This window comes from Cydia pomonella, chromosome 16 (assembly GCF_033807575.1).
Source record: "Cydia pomonella isolate Wapato2018A chromosome 16, ilCydPomo1, whole genome shotgun sequence".
Lineage (NCBI taxonomy): Eukaryota > Metazoa > Arthropoda > Insecta > Lepidoptera > Tortricidae > Cydia > Cydia pomonella.
In genome coordinates, this window is record NC_084718.1 from 14,782,893 (window position 1) to 14,803,109 (window position 20,217).

The window sequence follows — 20,217 nt, forward strand, 5'->3', positions numbered from 1 at the left end:
ACTCTCTATCTCTAACAAACTCTAATGCTGGTGCAAACGCGTAAAAAACATGTAATTTTTTTATATATTTTATTTCCGGCCAGGGCACCCCGCTGCCAGCGCCCATGACTGGCGCAGAGTTTTGCGTAATTATTGATCATCATGACTGCTGGCAAAGATTTATATAACTTTGCTGCTGGTTAGCCCTCAACACGTCGAAGTAAAAAAAAAAAGTATTTATTTGTTTTACAAGGAGGCTAAGTTGTTATTTATCCGCTCGTGCTACACATTGTTGATACCCGAGCAAGCGAAAGATTCCAAAATTGAACCACGAGCGTAGCGAGTAGGTCGAGAAATGGATTCTTGAGCGTTGCGAAGGTTTCAAGGCACGAGGGTTAAACAAACTTTGACTCTGAGTGAAACACAAAATTGTTCACCACACCAACGCGAGATAAATTCTAACTATGAAAACCAAAAAAATCAAACCAAATTAAATCCAAATGAACGTAATAAAAAAAATATCATTCAAAATCATCATTTAAAAGTCAATCCTGCCAGCTAAAATAAGGAAAAAACTCAAAATTTACATCTGATTACTTTGCCCCACATGTGGATAAAATGCAACTCTCTCATTAGTTTTTGAACAATCAAGAGGGCCTTTACCAGTTGGTGGGGTGAAAAAAATTACTTAAGCGTTTTCTAAAAATGATTGTAGGTACATCACCTCAATAAGTACTGAAGGCAGAGTGGTATAAGTAATGTTGTGAACTTTCGGACAAGCCGCATCCCTCGTATTCCACTACTTGCACCACGAAAGAACACGATAGGCGCTTATAGTTCGTTTTTTAGCATTAGAAAGAATGTGTCGTGTCTTTAATAATTATAAATCTAAACTAATATTTTATAAGTCATATAAATAATTTTTAAAAAGTGTTTTTCAATGAAGAGACACGTCAATATTGTTTATCTTTTTTCTAATGCTAAAAAAACGAGGATATTAGGTAGTATAGTAGAGTCCATCTAAGCTACCTCTGCAGCATTTTTGATAGCAATGATAGCATAGACTCTTAGGAACCAACTTAGGAACTAACTAAAATGTATAATAAATAATCAAATTTTATAAAATAAAACGAATAATAAATAATAAAATTCTTTAGTTTGTAATTGGTTTATAATCAAAACAACATGATCGTCATGAAGGCGTAACAGCCCGCGCGCAACATGCCAATCATTAACGCTCCGTAGCGAACGAAACGCAACTGTCACTGTCGCACTAATATGGAAGAGTGATAGAGAGATGACTACGCTACGCTACCGAGCGTTAACGATTGGCATGTTCGTTGCGCGGGCTGGCTGGCCTTTTCAGTCACTTTTCGTTACAACACAACATCACCTAACGATATGTTTGCGATGTTATAATGAACCATCAACTAACGACATGTTTGCGATTGCGGTGTCCCACATCTTGTCGAGGTTCACAATAACGTGAGTGTACAGTTGAAGCCACGTTATTTTAAGAACCACGTAATGCAGTGACGAGAGGCCTTCTTCCTTGAAAATTTTAGTCGTGTTTGACAAGATCTTCGATCTGTAAAAATAAGAAAATGTAGGTATTAACTAATTTTCTTCTTGATCATTCAAGACGCTAAGGATGCCTTATGTAGTAAGTTATCCAACGCTCAATATATTTTTTTTAATGGAGTAACAGGCGTATTCTATTCTAATATACAAGGTGGCCAAAAATATGTGCATTCCCGTTGCCAGGGAGGTTTTGGGCTTATTGAATTGAATTGAAAACATTTATTTCATGTAACTGTGACACATACATTTTGTTACAAAGAAAAAAAAAAACAGTTTGAAAAGGGTTAGTACTTAAGCCTAAAAATTATATCTAAAAAATTATACCTAAACCTACACACTTAACCTACCAGCTACCACTGTATGGAACCCATAGGGGAATGTAGTCCCGCACAGTGTAGCATTAGCGGACAATCAGGCTTATCCCCTATCATTCTTAAGATGATGTTGGGACTGTCCCGCACCCGGCGCACCAGGGATGCGGCGCGCCTGCGCAAGGTCGTCTGAAAACAATCAACGCGCGCCTCCGCAAACATTCCTGATGCGCTACAGAAGCGAGGCAGTCCCACAATCACCCGGAACGCGTTATTATATTGGACGCGGAGAGCCCCATAGGCCCGCTGCGAATACTGAACCCAAAGGTTGCAGGTATACAGGGAAGTACAGAAAGCTCTAAAAAGAGTAACCCGTACCCCCCTGGAGCACCCCGCAAACCTTCGAGCTATCATATTCGCACGCACCGATAATGCCCTCCGCTCCCGTTCGATGTCCATGTCATCCTTGAGGTCGGCCGCAACCACATGGCCTAGATATTTAAATTGGGTTACCCGGTCCATAGTACTGTCATTTAGCTCAATTGCGGGGAACTCCGAATATTTGTTGCGGTCGCACTCAAAGACGACATACTGGCTTTTTTTAACATTATATTTCAGACCGTGACTAGCAGCATAGGCCTCGCACACATTGAGCAGTCTTCGTATACCACAGACCGAGGCGCTCAGAAGCACCATGTCGTCCGCGTAACTTATGTTGTTAACGCACACTCCGTCTATATGACATCCGACATGGATGCTGCTGAGCGTCTCAATCAGTTCGTTAATATACAAATTGAAGAGCGTTGGTGAACTCAAACCTCCCTGTCTCACCCCACACTCCAATCTGTATTCCTCAGACAGCACATTAGCCCATCTAACGCTGTTGACCTGATTTCCATACCAGTACCTGAATATACGTACCGTTTCCGCTGGTATACCGGATTTCTGCAGTTTTTTCCATAGTATATTGTAGGAAACCAGGTCAAAAGCCCTAGATAGATCCAGGAAACAGGCAATAACTGGGGTCTTACTCCTAGTGTAATACTTGATAGTGTGCTTCAGACACAGTATTGCAGATTCTGTAGACAGACGTGGTCGGAAACCAAATTGGTTGTCATGCAGATTAATACATTCATTTAGCTGTGAATTAAGCACACTATCAAATATTTTGGCCATAATTGTTGCTAATGATATCGGCCTGTAGTTATTACGGTCGGCTAAGTCACCAGTTCTATTCTTTACCACGGGTACGACGACTGTCCGCATCATATCCAGGGGCAAATAGGAATGCCTCATACACAAGGTAAAGAACATTGCCAACACCCTGGATATGTGAGGACCAGCATTCTGGAGGTGCTCAATGCTGAGCCCATCATGTCCCGGGGATCTGCCCCTGGACATTGATTTAATGACTTTATCAATATCTTTGGCTGAATAACCCGGGCCTAGGTATTCATCATAGGTCTCAACATCGAGCTCCCCCAGCGACTGATCTAAGGGAGACTTTATAAAAAATGGTCCTTAAATAGGTTGGCAATGCCTTTAGGATCGCTTATACCATCAACACTAGCCGGGCTCCCCGCCCTATGCTTCATTTTGCCAGTGGACCTCCAGAAGCCACGGAAGTCTTTTTTTGAGTGATGAGAGGTAATAATGTCCAGTTTAATTTGGTTTTGATGATCTTGACACCATTTTAAACGTGATTTAAATATCTTCCGACTCTCACGCATCTCTTTAAAAAGACAACCGCTAGTAGGTCGGCCGCTCAGTGTCCATTCACGAAACTTTTGCCTAGCCACCCCATGTGCGTCACTTACAAACCTATTCCACCCAGTCACTTGTTTTTTAGGCTTATTTCCCTTTTCATGCCTTCCTACCATCGCTGACGTCCTGAGGGCATTAATTACGTCATAATACAGCACATCGAGAACTTTTTTGTGCTCAGGATTCTGACAATATTTATCAGCACAAGTTCTGAGTTCCGATGGAAAATCAATACATTTTAACATTTCGTGACATGTGTTATAAAACAATTCAGTCTGCTCTGACGTTCTTTCTCCCCATATTACATTGTTTACATTATTTACAGGAGCGCAGCCAGTCGCCCTCGGAATTATAATGTTCAAGTCACACTCTAGAAATATAGGGAAATGGTCAGACCAGGTTACATCGTTATCTACATACACATTGGATACGGACGACATCGCCGATTCAGTTACTACAAAGTGATCTAGCCAACGCTCACATCGATGAACATCACTTAAGAAAGTAAACGTATTCGATGTGACCCCTAGCTTTAGTACGTCTGCACAACACCACTTTTGTTCGTTACAATAATTAACTAACTCTTTATAAAAGCGTTCATTCGGATGAGCATTAAAATCCCCCATTATATATACGGATTCCACGCCACAATCGTCAACCAATGCACTGACCTGAGATAAACAATCCGTAAACTCCGCTAAGTTGTCACTGCAATCCGTAGGCATGTAAACACTTACCACTATGAATGGTCGATTATCCTTAGTATTTATCTTTATGGCACACAACCGCGCGTTATCGCACCGCACCACACTCACACTTTGAAACGCCGACCGCTTCCATAACAAGGCAACGCCGCCGTAAGGGCGCCCGCGTAACATCCCCGCCGATGTATCCACCGCCGAGATGCCCGTCGCACAGAAATTGATGTCAATTGTATTAAGGAACATTATTTCATCAGAAAGTAGCCACGTTTCTTGAAGAGCTACAATGTCCGATCTTCGGCATAAATCCCTAATATAGTCGACTGATCGCTTTACGCTCTTGCAATTGAAGCTACAAAAACGATATGCCATGATAGCAGTACGTATTTAGGTAAATAAATCATTAGTACCTCTCGGGGGCTAGGCCCCGGGAGGATTTATGGTTTTATTGCCGTGCTCAGAGTTTTCACCCATCGTTTGTTTATTTATTAGTTTGTATTTAAAGTGTACGAACTTGCGAAAAATTACACCTTTAGGCCATATACTTTTTTCTAAAAATAAAGGCAGTTTACTCGGACAGACAAAGAACTTGTACGCTTTATGATTAGCATCCTTTTTAATATCGATTTTTTCTAGGGATACACGCTCTTGCGTTTTGGTTAAAATATATTCAATTATGTCCTCCTCTTGAGTGTACTTATGAATGTTCGAGATAAACATTGGAATATTACGCTCTGCAGCTTTAAATTTCGTATTCACCTCGTTTGCCACACCAAATTGACCTCTATAGCGATATTTCTGCTTATTTTTCTTGTACGTCACCGTTTTAAATTCCCCTTCACTGGAATTTAAAATTGCATTTTCTTTATGCTCGCTGTCTAATTTTGAACTCGTAGGTGCATTCAATTCGGCCGTCGCGACCGGCTGATCGATCAGCTGATCGTAGCGCTGACTCACTTCATTCGCTGCGCCGGTTGGCAACATCATATTAGCGCTTTGCACGGTACAGTTTCTACCCTCTTTCACAATTGCGCTGTATTGTAGATCACAACTATTTTGAATAGGAGACATACTGACACCCTTAACAGAGACATCACTATCCCTCCTTGTCGAATCATGTGCATGAGATAGTCCCGGTGGCCCACTGTCCATACACCAGCCGCCTCGCTTATTATTTACATTACAGCCAGACATCACAGACAAACATGCCGGCGGACCTACCCTGTTCATTTTTTGCACGTCATTTTTTAGACTTTCGAGATCTTTTGACGTTACATACGTCGCTTTGACGACCTCTAAGTCATTTTGTATCCGCACAAGATCTTTTAGCAACTTCGTACAATCCAGGTGATCAAAAGTCACAGGTGGTAGCTTTTCTAGATTTCGCGCCACGAATATAGGTACCAATTCAGGTTCCGTCGCTTTCTTTTCGGTAAAGATTCAAACAGTAACGTCTTCGAGGTTTGAATTTCGTCACTTGTAAACGATGTAGTCCATAGGCGCACTAGACTTTCCTCGCCCATTACAGAAATTTTGTTCTGTATATACGATAACATTTCATCGATAATAATATTACACTTAGTACATTTCACCGCACTCGACATTTTTTTTTTTTAATACGACACTCGCTCACGCGCCGATACCGGAGAAGAGAAACCGTGCGCCACCTATGAGTGCGCACGCGATACTGAGCAACTTTTACTATGGGACCAACCCCGAAATCGCGAAAAATTTTTTTACCCTCCCATAGAAAATAGACCAGCTAAATATGAAACTGTATGAAACAGCCAGGCATTTTTCCATAAATCATTTTTTTTTCCACTACAAAAAAAATTATAAAAATACAATCCAGACAATATAATTATGATACTTACTAATAGCCCCCGTTTAGCTTATTTTGACGGAATGATAACTTCGCCTAAAGACTGGGCCGGGTTTTACAAAGCTACAGTTACAAGTACAGGGTGGCCAAATAAGAAGTATACATTTTGTTTTTAAATTTTAACTGTATTAAGTTCAAAAATTATTAGATATTGTTTTAAAAATATATTCTTCAGGGTTGGCAAATTCATGCGAAACATAATGTCTGACATATGTCCACCTCTAACAGCAGGCAAATGTAAGCCCTTATCATCCCAATGTTCAGCATCTATTCGCACATTTTGGCATTATCTTAGTACATTTGTGTCGAATAGTCGGTTTTAACTGTTTAAATTTCATCAGCTCGTTAGCATAGACACGTAATTTTAGATAGCCCCACAGAAATAAGTCAAAAGCTACAAAATTTGGAGAATTTGGGTGCCAATCACTGTCACTTTTTTTCAAAATTAATCGAGCAAACAACGTGTTTTAAACAACAGAAACATTTGAGATAAAATTGCTTGCAGCTAGTGGTATACATTTGGCAGAAATTATCTTCCGTATACAATTGCCAACCCTGAATAATATATTTATGAAAAAATATTTAATAAAATGTCCACTTAATGTAATTAAAATTTAAAAACAAAGTGTATCATTCTTATTTGTCCACCCTGTATAAACCGATTGCATTAATGCAGTTGACAAGTAATATTTGTCGCTTGCCATAGAGACGAGATTTGCTTGTATCTTTATACGAATTACCTGACAAGGCGTCCTTATGGCAAGCGACAAAGTGGGTCGTTTTGCTGGCCGCGGTCATAATATACCAATCTAAAAAAAATGATTATTGTGGATATATCAAGAATTATAATTTGTGTCATTTAATAAAAGTGCAAGCTGCAATTTGGCATGGATACATAAATCACGCATTGCTACAGAACGGTAAAATAAAAAAAGTATTTTTACAGTACATATGGGGCTACTTTATAGCACTAGTGCGAGAAGTAGCATATTACGTTACTGTGTCGAACATTTAAAGGGCCATATGTACTGTAAAACGTTGTACGATACATGTGCGAATAGGTAATTCGCAACTCGTGTCGATTTAAAACACTCCCTTCGGTCGTGTTTTAATTTATCGCCACTCGTTTCGAATTTCCTATTTTTCGCACTTGTATCGTAATGTACTATTTTAGGGTCCTTTCCATATAAAATGTTTTTTTTTTTGAAAAACATTTTTCGCTTTAACCATAGAGAAATAAGAAGTACATCATCATCCATACATCAGTTTTGGTGCCAAAATGCTTATTATTTTCGCAGTCGACATCTAGCATCGAGTAGCGGAACTCTCAGTAATGCTACTCGACAATAGATATCGCGGCAAACAAAAAGTCTAATGCTCAACGATTTTCCGCTAATATTATAAAGAGTAAGCGTAGGAGTTGAAAATTGAGTTCCGGTTACTCTAGTTATAATACTCTATTACTTCTGATTTATCTATGCTTTAACCCAATGGTGAGGGGTATCGTTGGATAGGTACTCGTATTTCAAAACGAATAGGAGTCTCCTAAAACCATTTTTTGATTAAGTTAATATTTTCGGAAATAGGGTAAAGGCACCAGTGCTCAGCCATGCACTAGTGGTCAGCCTTTCTTGCTTATTTTTGCTTGTAAATATCAAAGTTTTTCAGATTTTCTTGCCAAAAGTAGGTGTTATTATAGATTAATAAAGTATGAATTGAAAAGTAACTTAATTTTTAAAAGAATTGTTTAGCATAAACCACAACACTACTTCAAAGAAGTGCTGTCTTCTGACATGAAGGGATATGTCATATGCGCCACTTTTTTTGGAGCGTCACATGGTATTTAGATCAGACGTTAGCAGCCGAATTGTGGTATTTTTTTAAAAGCATGTGCACTGCTTCACGTAATTAATACTTAATTTATCTGGAAAAAGTAAAAAAATAAATATATAAATCCATATTAAAGTAACATTTTTAAGGGGGCTGCCTATTGGGAACTACTTTATTGTACAAAATCCAATAGTCAGCCTCCCCTGGCCGATTCCTGGGTTTGAGGCAGTAATTTTAAAAAGGTCGTAAACCCAGAAGTCAGCCGATAGAGGCTGAGCATAGGTTTCAAGTTTTTTTTATTTTCAAATGCAATGTAAGTCGTTAAACAAGCACCTTTAAATATTTACATTATTATGACTTTATTTCATTGAAATACATCAAATACCCAGTAGTCATCCTGTGGCTGACCACTGGACACTGAGATCACGGAACTCAGAACCCAATAGCCAGCCGTTAAAATGGGATGGTTGTAAACTGGGTACTTAAAGGCTGTGTATTGGTAGACAGGGGGCTGATTACTGGCAAAAAGGCCCTTGCATTATATTTAATGAAATATTTCCATAAGCTAAATTAAATTACATTTTATTCTTTATAAAAATTAAACTTTATTAAATTATTGATGAGTAAAAACATTCATAATTCTTATTGGTCAATTAGTGGGCAAATGAGACGTTCTTGAACATAGAAATTTCGTAAAAAGGCTGACTACTGGTGCCTTTACCCTAATCGCTCCGAAAAAAAATATGTGTCCCCCCCCTGGGTCAAAAATAAAATACACCGTGTTTTTTTTGATTTGCGTTAATTTCAAGGGTGCATTCCTGGGCTTAAATTAAGTAACTTTCTCAAAGACACCGGTATTCTAATTAACTCCATTTCGGAGATAATCAATATTTTAGTTTTATCTTATAAAGCCCTTCCGAGTGTGTACACTTACCTTAGGGCCCGTTCACATATTGATTAGTATTTAGTACGGGTACTAAACACTAATCAATATGTGAACGTGAACAAACACACATACTAAACATAAGTACTATCTCGGACGATCGATGTTCGAAATGACATTGACATGTCACAGTTTTCAATTGTTTGATCGAGATAAATGTAATGCCCGTGCAACAACAACGCTATATGCAACATTTAATTACTTTTTATAACAAAAAAATGTTAAAAAATATATAAAAAAAAATTTTTTTTTGGAAAATTAACTATGTCATGTAGATTCCTTAAATGTACTTACCAATACCCCGAAGTTAACGAAATTCAATAAAAACACGGTGTATATGAAAAAAATCGTGGAACAAAAGCTTAATAAATACTTTCAATGAAACCTGTCCAGCCGTTTATGAGTTATTGCAAAAAATCTTCTCTTCTTAGTAAAAAGAGGTACAAAGCGCTGTGAAGGTACACCCTTAGTCCCTTATATAAATAAATAAATATTATAGGGACATTCTTACACAAATTGAGTAAGTCCCACGGTAAACTCAAGAAGGCTTGTGTTGTGGGTACTCAGACAACGATATATATAATCATAATGTAGTATGTAACTATCTCAGACCACGTGATAATGATAAGATAGTAAGCGAAACTGCCAATACTGCTCTATTAAAGAAAAGTTTATTTGGTCTAGCGCCTAAAATATATAAAGATACCATTAGACATTAGGAATTATAATGTTGACATGTTTAAGAAAAGGATGAGAGAATTGTTATTGGAAAAATGCTATTATAATATTAATGACTTTTTGAATGATGATAGTTTTTAAGGATTTAGTGTAGTTATTTAATTTATAATTTGTACGCCGAGAGGCAAAACATGACGGACATTATTGTAAATATAAGATCACTACGTGTATGTACACTCACTCATGTTTTACAAATAAATTATCTCTTATCTCTTACACATTTTACATTTAAGTAATTTAAATGAACATGTAAGTACTTCGTCCATCACGATTATGTTCGTTATGAGTTCATAATCTATACATATTATTATAACATTATGAAAATGATAACCACAATGTTTAGGTACAGCAAAAACTAGATAGTTGACGGTCAATGTGGCCCATTGTATCGGGAAATGATCGGGACTCAGCCTTGTTTCGTCATAACTCTTCTTCCTCGCGTTGTCCCGGCATTTTGCCACGGCTCATGGGAGCCTGGGGTCCGCTTGACAACTAACATTTTCGTCATAACAAAGATATAAAAATATGGGTCCACGCAACTTACTCAAAAATATTTCCCATAGCTCTTAATTCGCCGACATAAGAGCTATGGGACATATTTTTGCGCAACTGTGTGCACCCATATTTTTACACTTGACTGTACGTCATAATAAATATATAACGATGTATTTGGACACTTTGTCCGTCACTGTATATCTATTCGACGCTGACCGTACCTATAAACCTATAACCTTTTTCATTTCAGTCACTTGCATTATAATTTATCACCAAATAGCATGTTCGCGAGATATAGTAGTTCAATGTTGTCCACTTCCCACTTGAGGTTCACAATGATGTGCTTGTACAGCTGGTGAAGGTTTCTTTTAATAACCACGTGTTTTAGTGACGATAAACCGTCTTCCTTGAATTTTTTTTTCGTTCTTGTCAAATGATGTATTCTGGAAACAAACGAAACGCAGTAGAACTCGCTTAACCTTTTGAACGCTTTACTTGATAAACCAAAACGACACTTGCACGCCAAGTTAACGGGCGCAAGGCGCAAGTGAGCTAATGTAAATCTTACTTGAAAGTGTCTAGGTTACTTTGACAGCGTATGCCATGACACCTATAGTTTCCTTGGAGCTGTGGGTACGAGAGTAACGACTTAGGTGTTCTTAACGTTCAAAAGGTTAATTCGATCAGGTTCAAGGATGTTTCTCCCCCCTGCTATTCCCTAGCGACGCCACTGGTTTCTACAACTTGTTTTTATACATTGTTTCACGGTTAATAAATACGCTTTCCTGCGTAACATGCGTTTTTCATATGATCCTTTCAGAATTTTAAGTGGGTGTACGCGCGTGTGTGTGGCCTTGGTCTCCGGTTGGCACTGTACGCTGCGTTCAAGTGCTTCCTTTGCGCTGTGGCCTGTCAAGTGGAGTTTTCCAAGAAGTATTCAGGATTACTTAAAGGTCGGCATCTCATAATCTCTTTTGGTGTTACTTGAGCCTATTGACGTGCATGTGCCGCGATAACCGGTTCTAATTACCTACGAGGATTGTCCGCTCGTTGCAAACTTTATTACATATTTAAAAATCTATTCAGCCTGCATCCAGTTGCTGCTGACTATAGGCCTCTTCTTTATAATGCTGCACTCCTTGATCTCTCACAATATGACACTGAAAGTAACCTACAGCGTCGACCAGAGGCCAAAGTCTTCTAGCAACACAAACCCAGGTAGGTTTCGTCTTGACTCTGCACGCTTTATCAATGGCGTTAAGTCTTTCTGATAATGTTAATGGTAACAAAAATATTCTAACTCTAATAAAAAGCTTATGAAACTCTTTCTGTAGAGCGATTTTCCATTAAGCTTTATTACCTTTCATAAAAGTCATACTGAAGAAAGGTATAGTTAAAATTACATGACTTGTGTATGATTTTATTATGTAGGTACAGCTTCCTCACACGGCCCCTTGTGTAAAGGATGCCTGTTAGCTTTTTTTGACTAGTCAAATTGCAACTTGTAGCTTTGTAAATTGATTAAAATTTCACCAAACTGATGTTTCCATTAAGCAACAATGGCAAAGACATTGAGGAGTTTTATATGACTAAACTTCACATTCGAAACAAATAGGATATAGTAGGTAGATGATTCAAATATAGTAGATTGTTAACCAAGGGATGAAAAGCGCCAATAGTCCGTGCCTAAAATGGTGCCTTTCACCCGTGTTCAACACTTTACTTTTTATTTCGAATACTTACGAGGAAAGTAAAATACATGTGCATTTAAAAAAACACGGCTAAGTATACATTTCAGTAGTATTACTTGAGGATAACAATCTAGGTAAAAATATCGTTATGTATGGAATGGGGAGTTAATTATCAGAATGGAAAGTGTACAAAAAATCCATTTAAAACCAAAATTTTAATTGCTAAAGTAAAAATAACGTACTTAGAAAGTACAGTGTTCTAAAGCAGAAACGTATCATTTTCTGCACAATTTTAGAACATCAACTACCCACTTTCAGAGCATGAGAAATTAAAAAGTAATAAATATAATACTGGCCACTAGTTGGCTGGCCAATTGGCCATAATTTCGTTTGTCTTTTGGTGTTACCCATGGGCGCTGCCAGTAGATAGGCTAGGCGGGGGATGGCAGTTGATATGGTCGATGACCAAGGGGAGGAGGGGCATACAATTAGTTACATTTTTATTCATTAGGCTGCCACCCCCTGGCCAAGCTATTGGACTTTTACCTTTTTGGGTTGGGTACTGCTTCCGAGTGGCGGAGCATAGCATACCGAGCTACGGACATATTGTAACGTGTGATACGATAACCCATCATCCACAACCTGTAAGAATAGGTATATAAAGAAAGGGGCATTCTTCTAATGCTGTTTTTAATCCCAATTATATACAACTTCTTAGGCACCTAGGTACCTACAAACCCAAGGATGTACTAAAATAAAAGGCCTGTTTACACATTGATTAGGATGATTAGTTTTTACTTGTTTAGTGCGAGTTCATGCATTTATCACTAAACGCAAGGTCTGAATGTATGAAGTCGCACTTGTATTAAATTATGTATAAAACAGATGACAGGGGCTGTTGCGGTTGCATGGAACAGGTGAGCGGCTTAGCAAAAAAAAATGTATTTGCAAAGATAACTGGGGGCCCACCGCGAAAACCGAAATTCTAAAATTGTGGGAATCTTTCTCTTTTACTCTCTAGTAAACGGAATCTTAGTAGACGGAATTAGAGGGACAGAGAAAAATGCCCACAATTGACGAACTTCGATTTTCACGGTAATAGCCCTGGTGCGGACGCGTGCGACGGATTTTGCCTACAATGACACCAGCGGGCGTGCGCCCGCTCCGTACAATCACGCCAGCGAGTGGACGCCTTAAGAACTTCGTTTAGTTCTCCCGCATATAAGTTTTAAAAGCTTAAAAAGACGATGTCAAGTTATTATTCCGATTTACACCACCGTTTTGTATAACGATCACGCAAAAGTTATTATAGTTAATCAACGCCGACGAAGCACGATGTCGTCGAGTACCTATGCACGTGTACTACCAGCAGTAACACTCTTGAGTCTCAGACTCAGATATAAGGTTACGAACTTTCAGTTAACAGAGATGAAGATGGTACCAGAGTGTTTAGACAAGATGTCGTTTCATAGCGAGCCTAACGATACGGTAATCCTTCTATCACTCTTCCATAAGGTCAGCCAGAGCTATTGCAACTGTGGGGTGTTTGCAACTATGGGACAGTTGCAACTATGGGACAAATGCACTCTTAAGAAGTGAGTAATAATGAGAATGACTGATGAAAGTATGTCATGAATACTCTTGTATTTTTATAGTAAATAGTTGCATTTATCCCATGGTTGCAATTGCCCTGGGTGACGTTACGTACTAGTGCGACAGTGACAGTTGCGATTCGTTCGCTACGGAGCGTAACCCATTGGCATATTGGCTACGCACACAGGATCTCTAGATGTTTAACTAATCTCGTCCTGCCCAATGTTCTTAATAAAGAACACTTTATTTTATGTGGTTAATGTCCAGAAAATCAGAACAAGTGTCCTTAATTGAGAACATTGCGCAGAATCCTAGTTTCTTGGGTAGGACGTGGATAATGAATGTAGGTACCTACGAAACATATCGTCGTCTTCACCGCCCCACCCCCAGTATCGGTTGGAGAAACCGTTGACTTTCTTGAATTGCTTCAGCGTTATGGCTGTTACACCGCCAAACAAATTATCATACGGTAGCCTGAAAAGAAATTAAAGCCTTAAATTTTTAAGGTGGTTCAAAAAATTTATGGCGATTTTTGGGGTAAGTAAGTGCATAAAGTACTTATGCACTTTTTTCTCAGGCGATGCTGCTTGGCACGATTGTTCTATAGGCACTGGTCCCACCGCGAGCGAGTAAGCTATGAACTATCGGCTATTTTCTAGCTCAAGAAACGAACAAAAGATAATCGCTTTCGTGTAAATAAAAGAGAGAGATATATATTTATAGTTCATAGCTGGCTTGTTCACACCGCCGGCGAAGACACTCTCCCACCGCCCGGCGAGTAAGCGATAATTCCATACAATGTTTACTAGCCGCCCGCTGATTGTCAACTGTTTCTAGTACATAATTTTACTAGTTGATAGCCGAGCTCGCTGATAGTTGGCGGTGGGACCACTGTTTTCTAGTTGACCGCTGCGATAAAAGCTATCGACTATAAAACTAGCTCAGCGGTACTCGCCGGTGCCTGCTTGGCGATCAGACCGATCATTTTACCTTATGAGGTGGATGCGAGTGCACGTATTTACAATGAATTTAAAACAATCATATGAACTATCTTTGTTGTCCAGTTCGGATGACGATGATGATGTATTTTATAAAAGCGTGTGTGTAGTGGCAGTGGCAATTTTGAAGAGACGGAAGAAAAAAAAAGATATTTTAAAAAGAATGACAAGAAAATGTTGGATGCAAGAAATTAATTATTTCAGAAAAGAATGCAGTGAGTTCAAACTGTTCTACGAGTTGACAAACCATCAATTTCGTTCATATTTTAGAATGAAAAGAGATGAGTTTGAGTATATACATACATTAATAGAAAATGATATTAAAAAAAATAACACAAATTATAGAGAAGCTATTAGTACAAGAGAGCGTCTCGCCATTACATTAGGGTAACACTCAATTGTAAATTTTTCTTCATAGTAAATGTACGAAAACATTTTTTTTTATTTCTGACTTTTTTGTACATTACCGAAAGCTGACCCACCGGAAACTATTGATACTGGATAGGAATAGAATCGATAGACATAATAAAAAAGTTTGTCAAAAATTTTCTCGCACCCCGTATGTTTTTTCAAAAATCTTTAAACGCCAATCTTTATTAATTTGAAATAGAAGGAAGGTCTTCTAAGACCATTTTCGCTTAGCAGTACGGAATCTGGTGGCTGCACTCACTGACCCAAAATCTATTTCCACCCTGTATAGGTCATTGGCGAATAGGGCCCTCTTAAGTTTTTTACCTTTATGCTGGGCCACCCGGCTGAGCTAGTGGAGCGAGTAATCGCCCGTCGCACGCAAACACTCGCTTATAGCTCAGCGTCTAAACTAGTAAAACTATACTCGCTTCTCGCCGCTCGCCCACTAGTTTGTAGTTTATAGTTTCACTCGCTTATAGTTTGTAGCCGGCGGTGGGACCAGTGCCTTAGGGGGCGTCCATTAATCGCGTCATATTGTATAGGGGGGGGGGAGGGGGTCAGCAAAAAATCACCAATGATCACCACAGGGGACGGGGGGGTATGGACACGTATCACGTGTATTTTTTTTTCATCTGTGCTATACTGTATTATAGTCAATAAAATAAAAATAATAGTTTTCCGCCCTTCAATTAACCAAACTGTCAAAACACGTGTACTTAGGTTCATTTGTTAGAAAACTGTTCTTTAGTTATCGAAAAAAATACACGTCATATTGGATGGGGGGGGGGGGGGGGTGGTCCTGAAAATATCACCAAAGATCACCATGGGGGAGGGGGGGGGGGGTCTAAAACAAGCCAAAAACGTATGACGCGATTAATGGACGCTCCCTTAGGTCAAAAAAGCTGATTTGGCCCGATAGCCAGAAGATCGTACCGGGCAAATGCCCCAAAAAGGGACATTTTGTGACAATTTTAGCCTTTACAAACGCAGTGGGGTGGTTTACACTTCATAAAATTTGATAATTTAGCCCATTTATTCTTTATTCTAGAAAGTAGGCATTCGTAATTTTTTTGTCAAAAAAATATTGTAGCGCGAGATTGATTGGTGATTTCTATAGAAATGAAATTAAACAGCTAAAGTCAAAAACATTTTTTTTTGGTTACACACACTGAATTTGGCATTTTAAAAGTATGAACACAATTCTTTTTGGCATGCTTTATGCGTTTTATGCCTTTTTTGGAACAAAAATTTGTTGTTTTCGTTTTATTTTGATACAATATTTAACGCCCCCAATATCACTCCATTAAGGATTGATTTTCTAAAATTTAATTCTGTTTTATACATAAACCTATTGTAATTAAAATTAAATTAAATTTAATAAGCCTTTACTCCACATATGAATCACTTGTAAATACAAATATTAAGTTGTCGTATTATAAAATGTCTCTTAGTGTGGTGTGCCTGTCGGCATAGGCCTCTTCCAACTCTTTCCAGTGCTGTCTGTCTAACTCCTCCTCCCATCCTCCCATCATCCTGGATGTCATCTTCCCATCTGGTTATTTGTTGACCTTTTTTGCGCTTGCAACCGAGTGGGTACCAGTGGGTCACTTGCTTGCTCCATTTTTCTTTGTTGTCGCGCAGCATGTGGCCTGTCCACCTCCACTTTTGTTGGTCGACTTTTCTTTTGTTCTTCGCCTTATTTCCTCGTTCCGGATTCTGTCCCTAAGTTTTGTACCAAGCATACTTCTCTCCATAGCTCGTTGGCATTTGACGAGTTTGTCTCTGTGTTCTGCTGTTAATGATGATGTTATTGTAATTAATTGATGTTAAAAAATTAGATTTATATTTTTTGTAGTTTAGGATCTACATGAGTTTGATTTCATAATATCTTATACGCTAACCCCTAATAAAACACCATACTCAACTTAATTCCGAAAATCTTACAACCTAAACCACTGAAAATATGGCGCTGAAAGTTTCAACGTCGATTAAATACAATAGGTTAAATTTATAATAAAAAAATCAATCTTTAAGGGGGTGAAATGGTGGGGTTAAATTGTATACAAGAAAATTCAAATAACAAATTTGTACCTAAAATGGCAGAAACGCATAGAATAAGCATTAAAACATTATATTTCTACGTATCTGCTTGTTAAAAAATGATTATACTTTTTAAATGCCTAATTCATTGTTCTTTTAAACATTTTCGTTCTTTGACTTTCGCCACAATTTTATTTCTATGGAAATCGTCACCGCCACGCGCTAGTTTTTTTATGATAAAAGATTTATGAATACCGATATTATTGTAATATTTTTGAGAATAAAGAATTAATTGGCTCAATTATCCAGGGCAAAAAGTATGGAATTCTGCATTACTACAATAGGTATAATAATCACTTCACTTAAAATCCCACGTGTCGACGGCAGCAGCTAAATGGCGAGGCTGCTCGCCGCACTGGTACAGGTTCCGTCGGTCGAGCGGCAGTAAGTCCACGTCGTGGAAGATGAAGCACTCCCAGCTGCCCATCTTCTGGCTCTCCAAGAATCCCACGTTCATGAGCTGGCCGCGGTTGAACGGATGTGTACCTGGTGATAATATTAATTAATAGAGGGTTTTCAGAAAAAAACTGCACCATTTACTACTATTGATTGAAAAAAAATTAAGCTAAGGAAAAAACCGTCACCAGTTTTTCATACAAGTTTTGTTATGGCCCATACAAAATGTATGTGAAAATGCGTCACTAAACTGTATTTGTTTTGCGGGCACAATTTTTCTTTTTAAATCGATAATCTTTGTGAATCTGAGTAGAAATAACGAAAACGTTGATTGTTTTTCGAAAAAAGTAGATGGTACACTTTAACTGAAAATGCCCATAATTAGGTATATTGATCGAGAGAAAATCATCAATAGGGGTTAAAACTGCCCTAAACGGCCCCAGAGAATGAGTTTGAGGGCTTTTGTGGTTAGATACATTATTACTTCAATAGGAACACAAGACCATGATGCTGTTGAAGATCATCATGCGTCACCAACGTGACAGTCGTTAATCGCTAGTCGGAAAGTTAAATATACATCGGAATGTCAAAAAAATCACGTCATTATTAAAATCCATTATAAGTACTTACCTTTCGGTTGGCGTTACGATGATTGTCGCCAAGGCTATACGTACCTGCTTGTTCTATAATAAAAATTCCATATTCCATGTGTTGCTTCATAAGAAACGGATGAATGTACTTTATGAATAGCGTCAGATGCTTCTGGCGATCCCTGTAAAACACACAAATGATATATTGAGAAACTTAACACTAAACAACTACGAGTATAAATATATACGGCTCAGTAAGTGCGAAAAACAGTTTTCACTATGTTTGTCTAGGGCCAGAAGAAGAATTCGGGGATTCAGGCGCGACAACAGGTTGTAGAAAATATACATATCGCGTTCCATGGCGGCAACGGCTATAGCCAAACTTGCCAATTGAATTAAAAAAAAACTATCAGATTTAGCAGTACGCGGGTATCACCGTAAGTACCGCCGCATAATGTGATATTATCTATAAATAATAATAAATAAATATTATAGGACATTATTACACAAATTGACTAAGTCCCACAGTTATCTATAGTTAGTTTCTGCGCTCGTGCGCGAAGCTACATGCTATTATTCACGCACTAAAATGTGAAAATGCCTTAAGAATGGTTGTCTTGGAATGCACAAACCTGTATGGCACTATGATAGCAACGTTGTGCCGCGTGGTAATATTGGACGGGATGTACCAACCGCCCTTACGCAGCTCGGGGTATTTTTTCGCCACCCCGTCTATATCTATTTCTGAATATATTGTATCTGAAATTCAGAATGTACGTTCATAAAGTTTATAATGAATTTACTCTCGTTAGATGATAGTAATAGTCGTTAAGCGTATTTATCATTCATTCTGTCTACATTTTCTTTAGTTAGGGAAGTTTATTCCCTTTAAGCCTTTATATGTATTAAGGTAAGAGATATTTCCAACTATGATTTTGAATATTATTGCAAAGTGTTAGGGTTTAATTTTATTTAATTTCTGGCACCTTTATGCCCTTTAAAGGGTTAACTGCGCATGCCACACATGCCTGTACCACAACATTCCCGTACGTACGAGATTGGCTACGGTCTACGGTCTACGGTCTACGCCGTAGTACTTCGTGTGTTGTGCCTATTTGAAAGAAGACGAACGAACCTATTATTTTTTATGTAAAAGAAATAAAATTCACCGCTTCGAGCAAGACTCAAACTTGCGACCTTTCGGAACATCTATCCGATCGCTCTCAACCAACAGTGCTACCGAAGGTACCAGCTTCGCTTGCTTTTTCCAATTTATCTTTTATTTAATATAAAAAAATACAGTATCGCTCGCAGATATGTCTGATCTGCTTGATAAAAATTAGTTTAGTATTAGTTCCGTGCCGTGCTTGATAAAAATTAGTTTAGTATTAGTTCCGTGCCGTAAGGATAGAAAATTCAAAGGATAGAATACGAAAAATGGAGGAATATAAAGATTTGCACGCTTCTGGTAAGCTCCGGTAGCTCGGTTGGTTAAGTATTCTGAAAGGTCGCAAATTCAAGTCTTGCCCGAAGTGGTGCTTTTTTATTTTTTCCTTTAATATGAAAATTTATTGTTTCGCACGCATATGTACTTGCTTGATAAAAATAGTTAAGACGTCAAAACCAAAGAGCATATAATCACTACGTGGTCAAAACTACCAACAGCTAAGTAATGGCCCATAAGGGTAACTATCATAGTTCGGATGCAGTTATGTGTACTTACCTTCAACTGAAGAATCTATATCGGAAGTATTCTGTAAATAAGTGCTAGACGTGGCGTTGGTACTTGTCCTATCAATATTATGTCCTATAATATAAAAAAAAATTAATAAATAAAAGTTAAACTAAACTACCTACTAAATATAAAAAAAAACCTCCCCAAAGTGTCCCGTTTCTGGATTGGAGGCAAGGATGCTGGCAGCGTTGGCCCTTTGCACCACCAGACTTAATCACTAGATAAAAGAATCCCTATTAGTCGGACCGATACTTCTTTTATATTTTTTATTGTGTCGGTCCACTATGGACTCAGTGTTTCCATTGCAGAAAACGTATTTGCGGCGCTTGAGAGTCTGGGCCTCGTCCGCGGCGGTCCCGGGCTTCCAAGCCGACCCTTCTACATAGGACGAGGCTAGCGTATCGACGCAGGTAGCGTCCCATGTTAAAAGACGGCCAAGGCTCCAAGGAACAAGAGTGCAGCCGTCCGGTCTCTTACCG

General features: G+C 38.5%; 1 protein-coding gene across 2 annotated transcripts; it reads right to left on the bottom strand.

The window, feature by feature from the left end:
- Window positions 1-1,126: 1,126 nt before the first annotated feature.
- LOC133526491 (beta-1,4-N-acetylgalactosaminyltransferase bre-4-like) lies at window positions 1,127-20,123 on the bottom strand. 2 transcript variants are annotated; one of them, XM_061863143.1, is made up of 8 exons: window positions 19,727-20,123; window positions 18,636-18,762; window positions 18,088-18,185; window positions 17,320-17,503; window positions 13,860-13,982; window positions 12,462-12,557; window positions 10,446-10,667; window positions 1,486-1,567 (listed from the first exon to the last, which is right to left on the bottom strand). In XM_061863143.1, exons 3-7 carry the CDS (start codon window positions 18,131-18,133, stop codon window positions 10,484-10,486), a joined length of 633 nt encoding a protein of 210 aa, XP_061719127.1. In that variant the 5' UTR covers window positions 18,134-18,185; window positions 18,636-18,762; window positions 19,727-20,123; the 3' UTR covers window positions 1,486-1,567; window positions 10,446-10,483. The 2 variants fall into 2 exon arrangements, with proteins under 2 accessions (XP_061719128.1, XP_061719127.1); XM_061863144.1 differs by lacking the exon at window positions 10,446-10,667 and having other exon boundaries at window positions 1,127-1,567.
- Window positions 20,124-20,217: the final 94 nt, after the last annotated feature.

What these genes read in the sequence shown, in the direction of transcription:
- LOC133526491 (XM_061863143.1), bottom strand. Translation starts at nt 18,133, where the DNA reads ATGAAGCAACACATGGAATATGGAATTTTTATTATAGAACAAGCAG. An exon ending in GTCGACACGTGGGATTTTAA is followed by an intron (nt 13,983 to 17,319) that starts GTGAAGTGATTA and finishes ATTTCTTTTCAG; the next exon opens with GCTACCGTATGATAATTTGT. An exon ending in GACGACGATATGTTTCGTAG is followed by an intron (nt 12,558 to 13,859) that starts GTACCTACATTC and finishes CTATTCTTACAG; the next exon opens with GTTGTGGATGATGGGTTATC.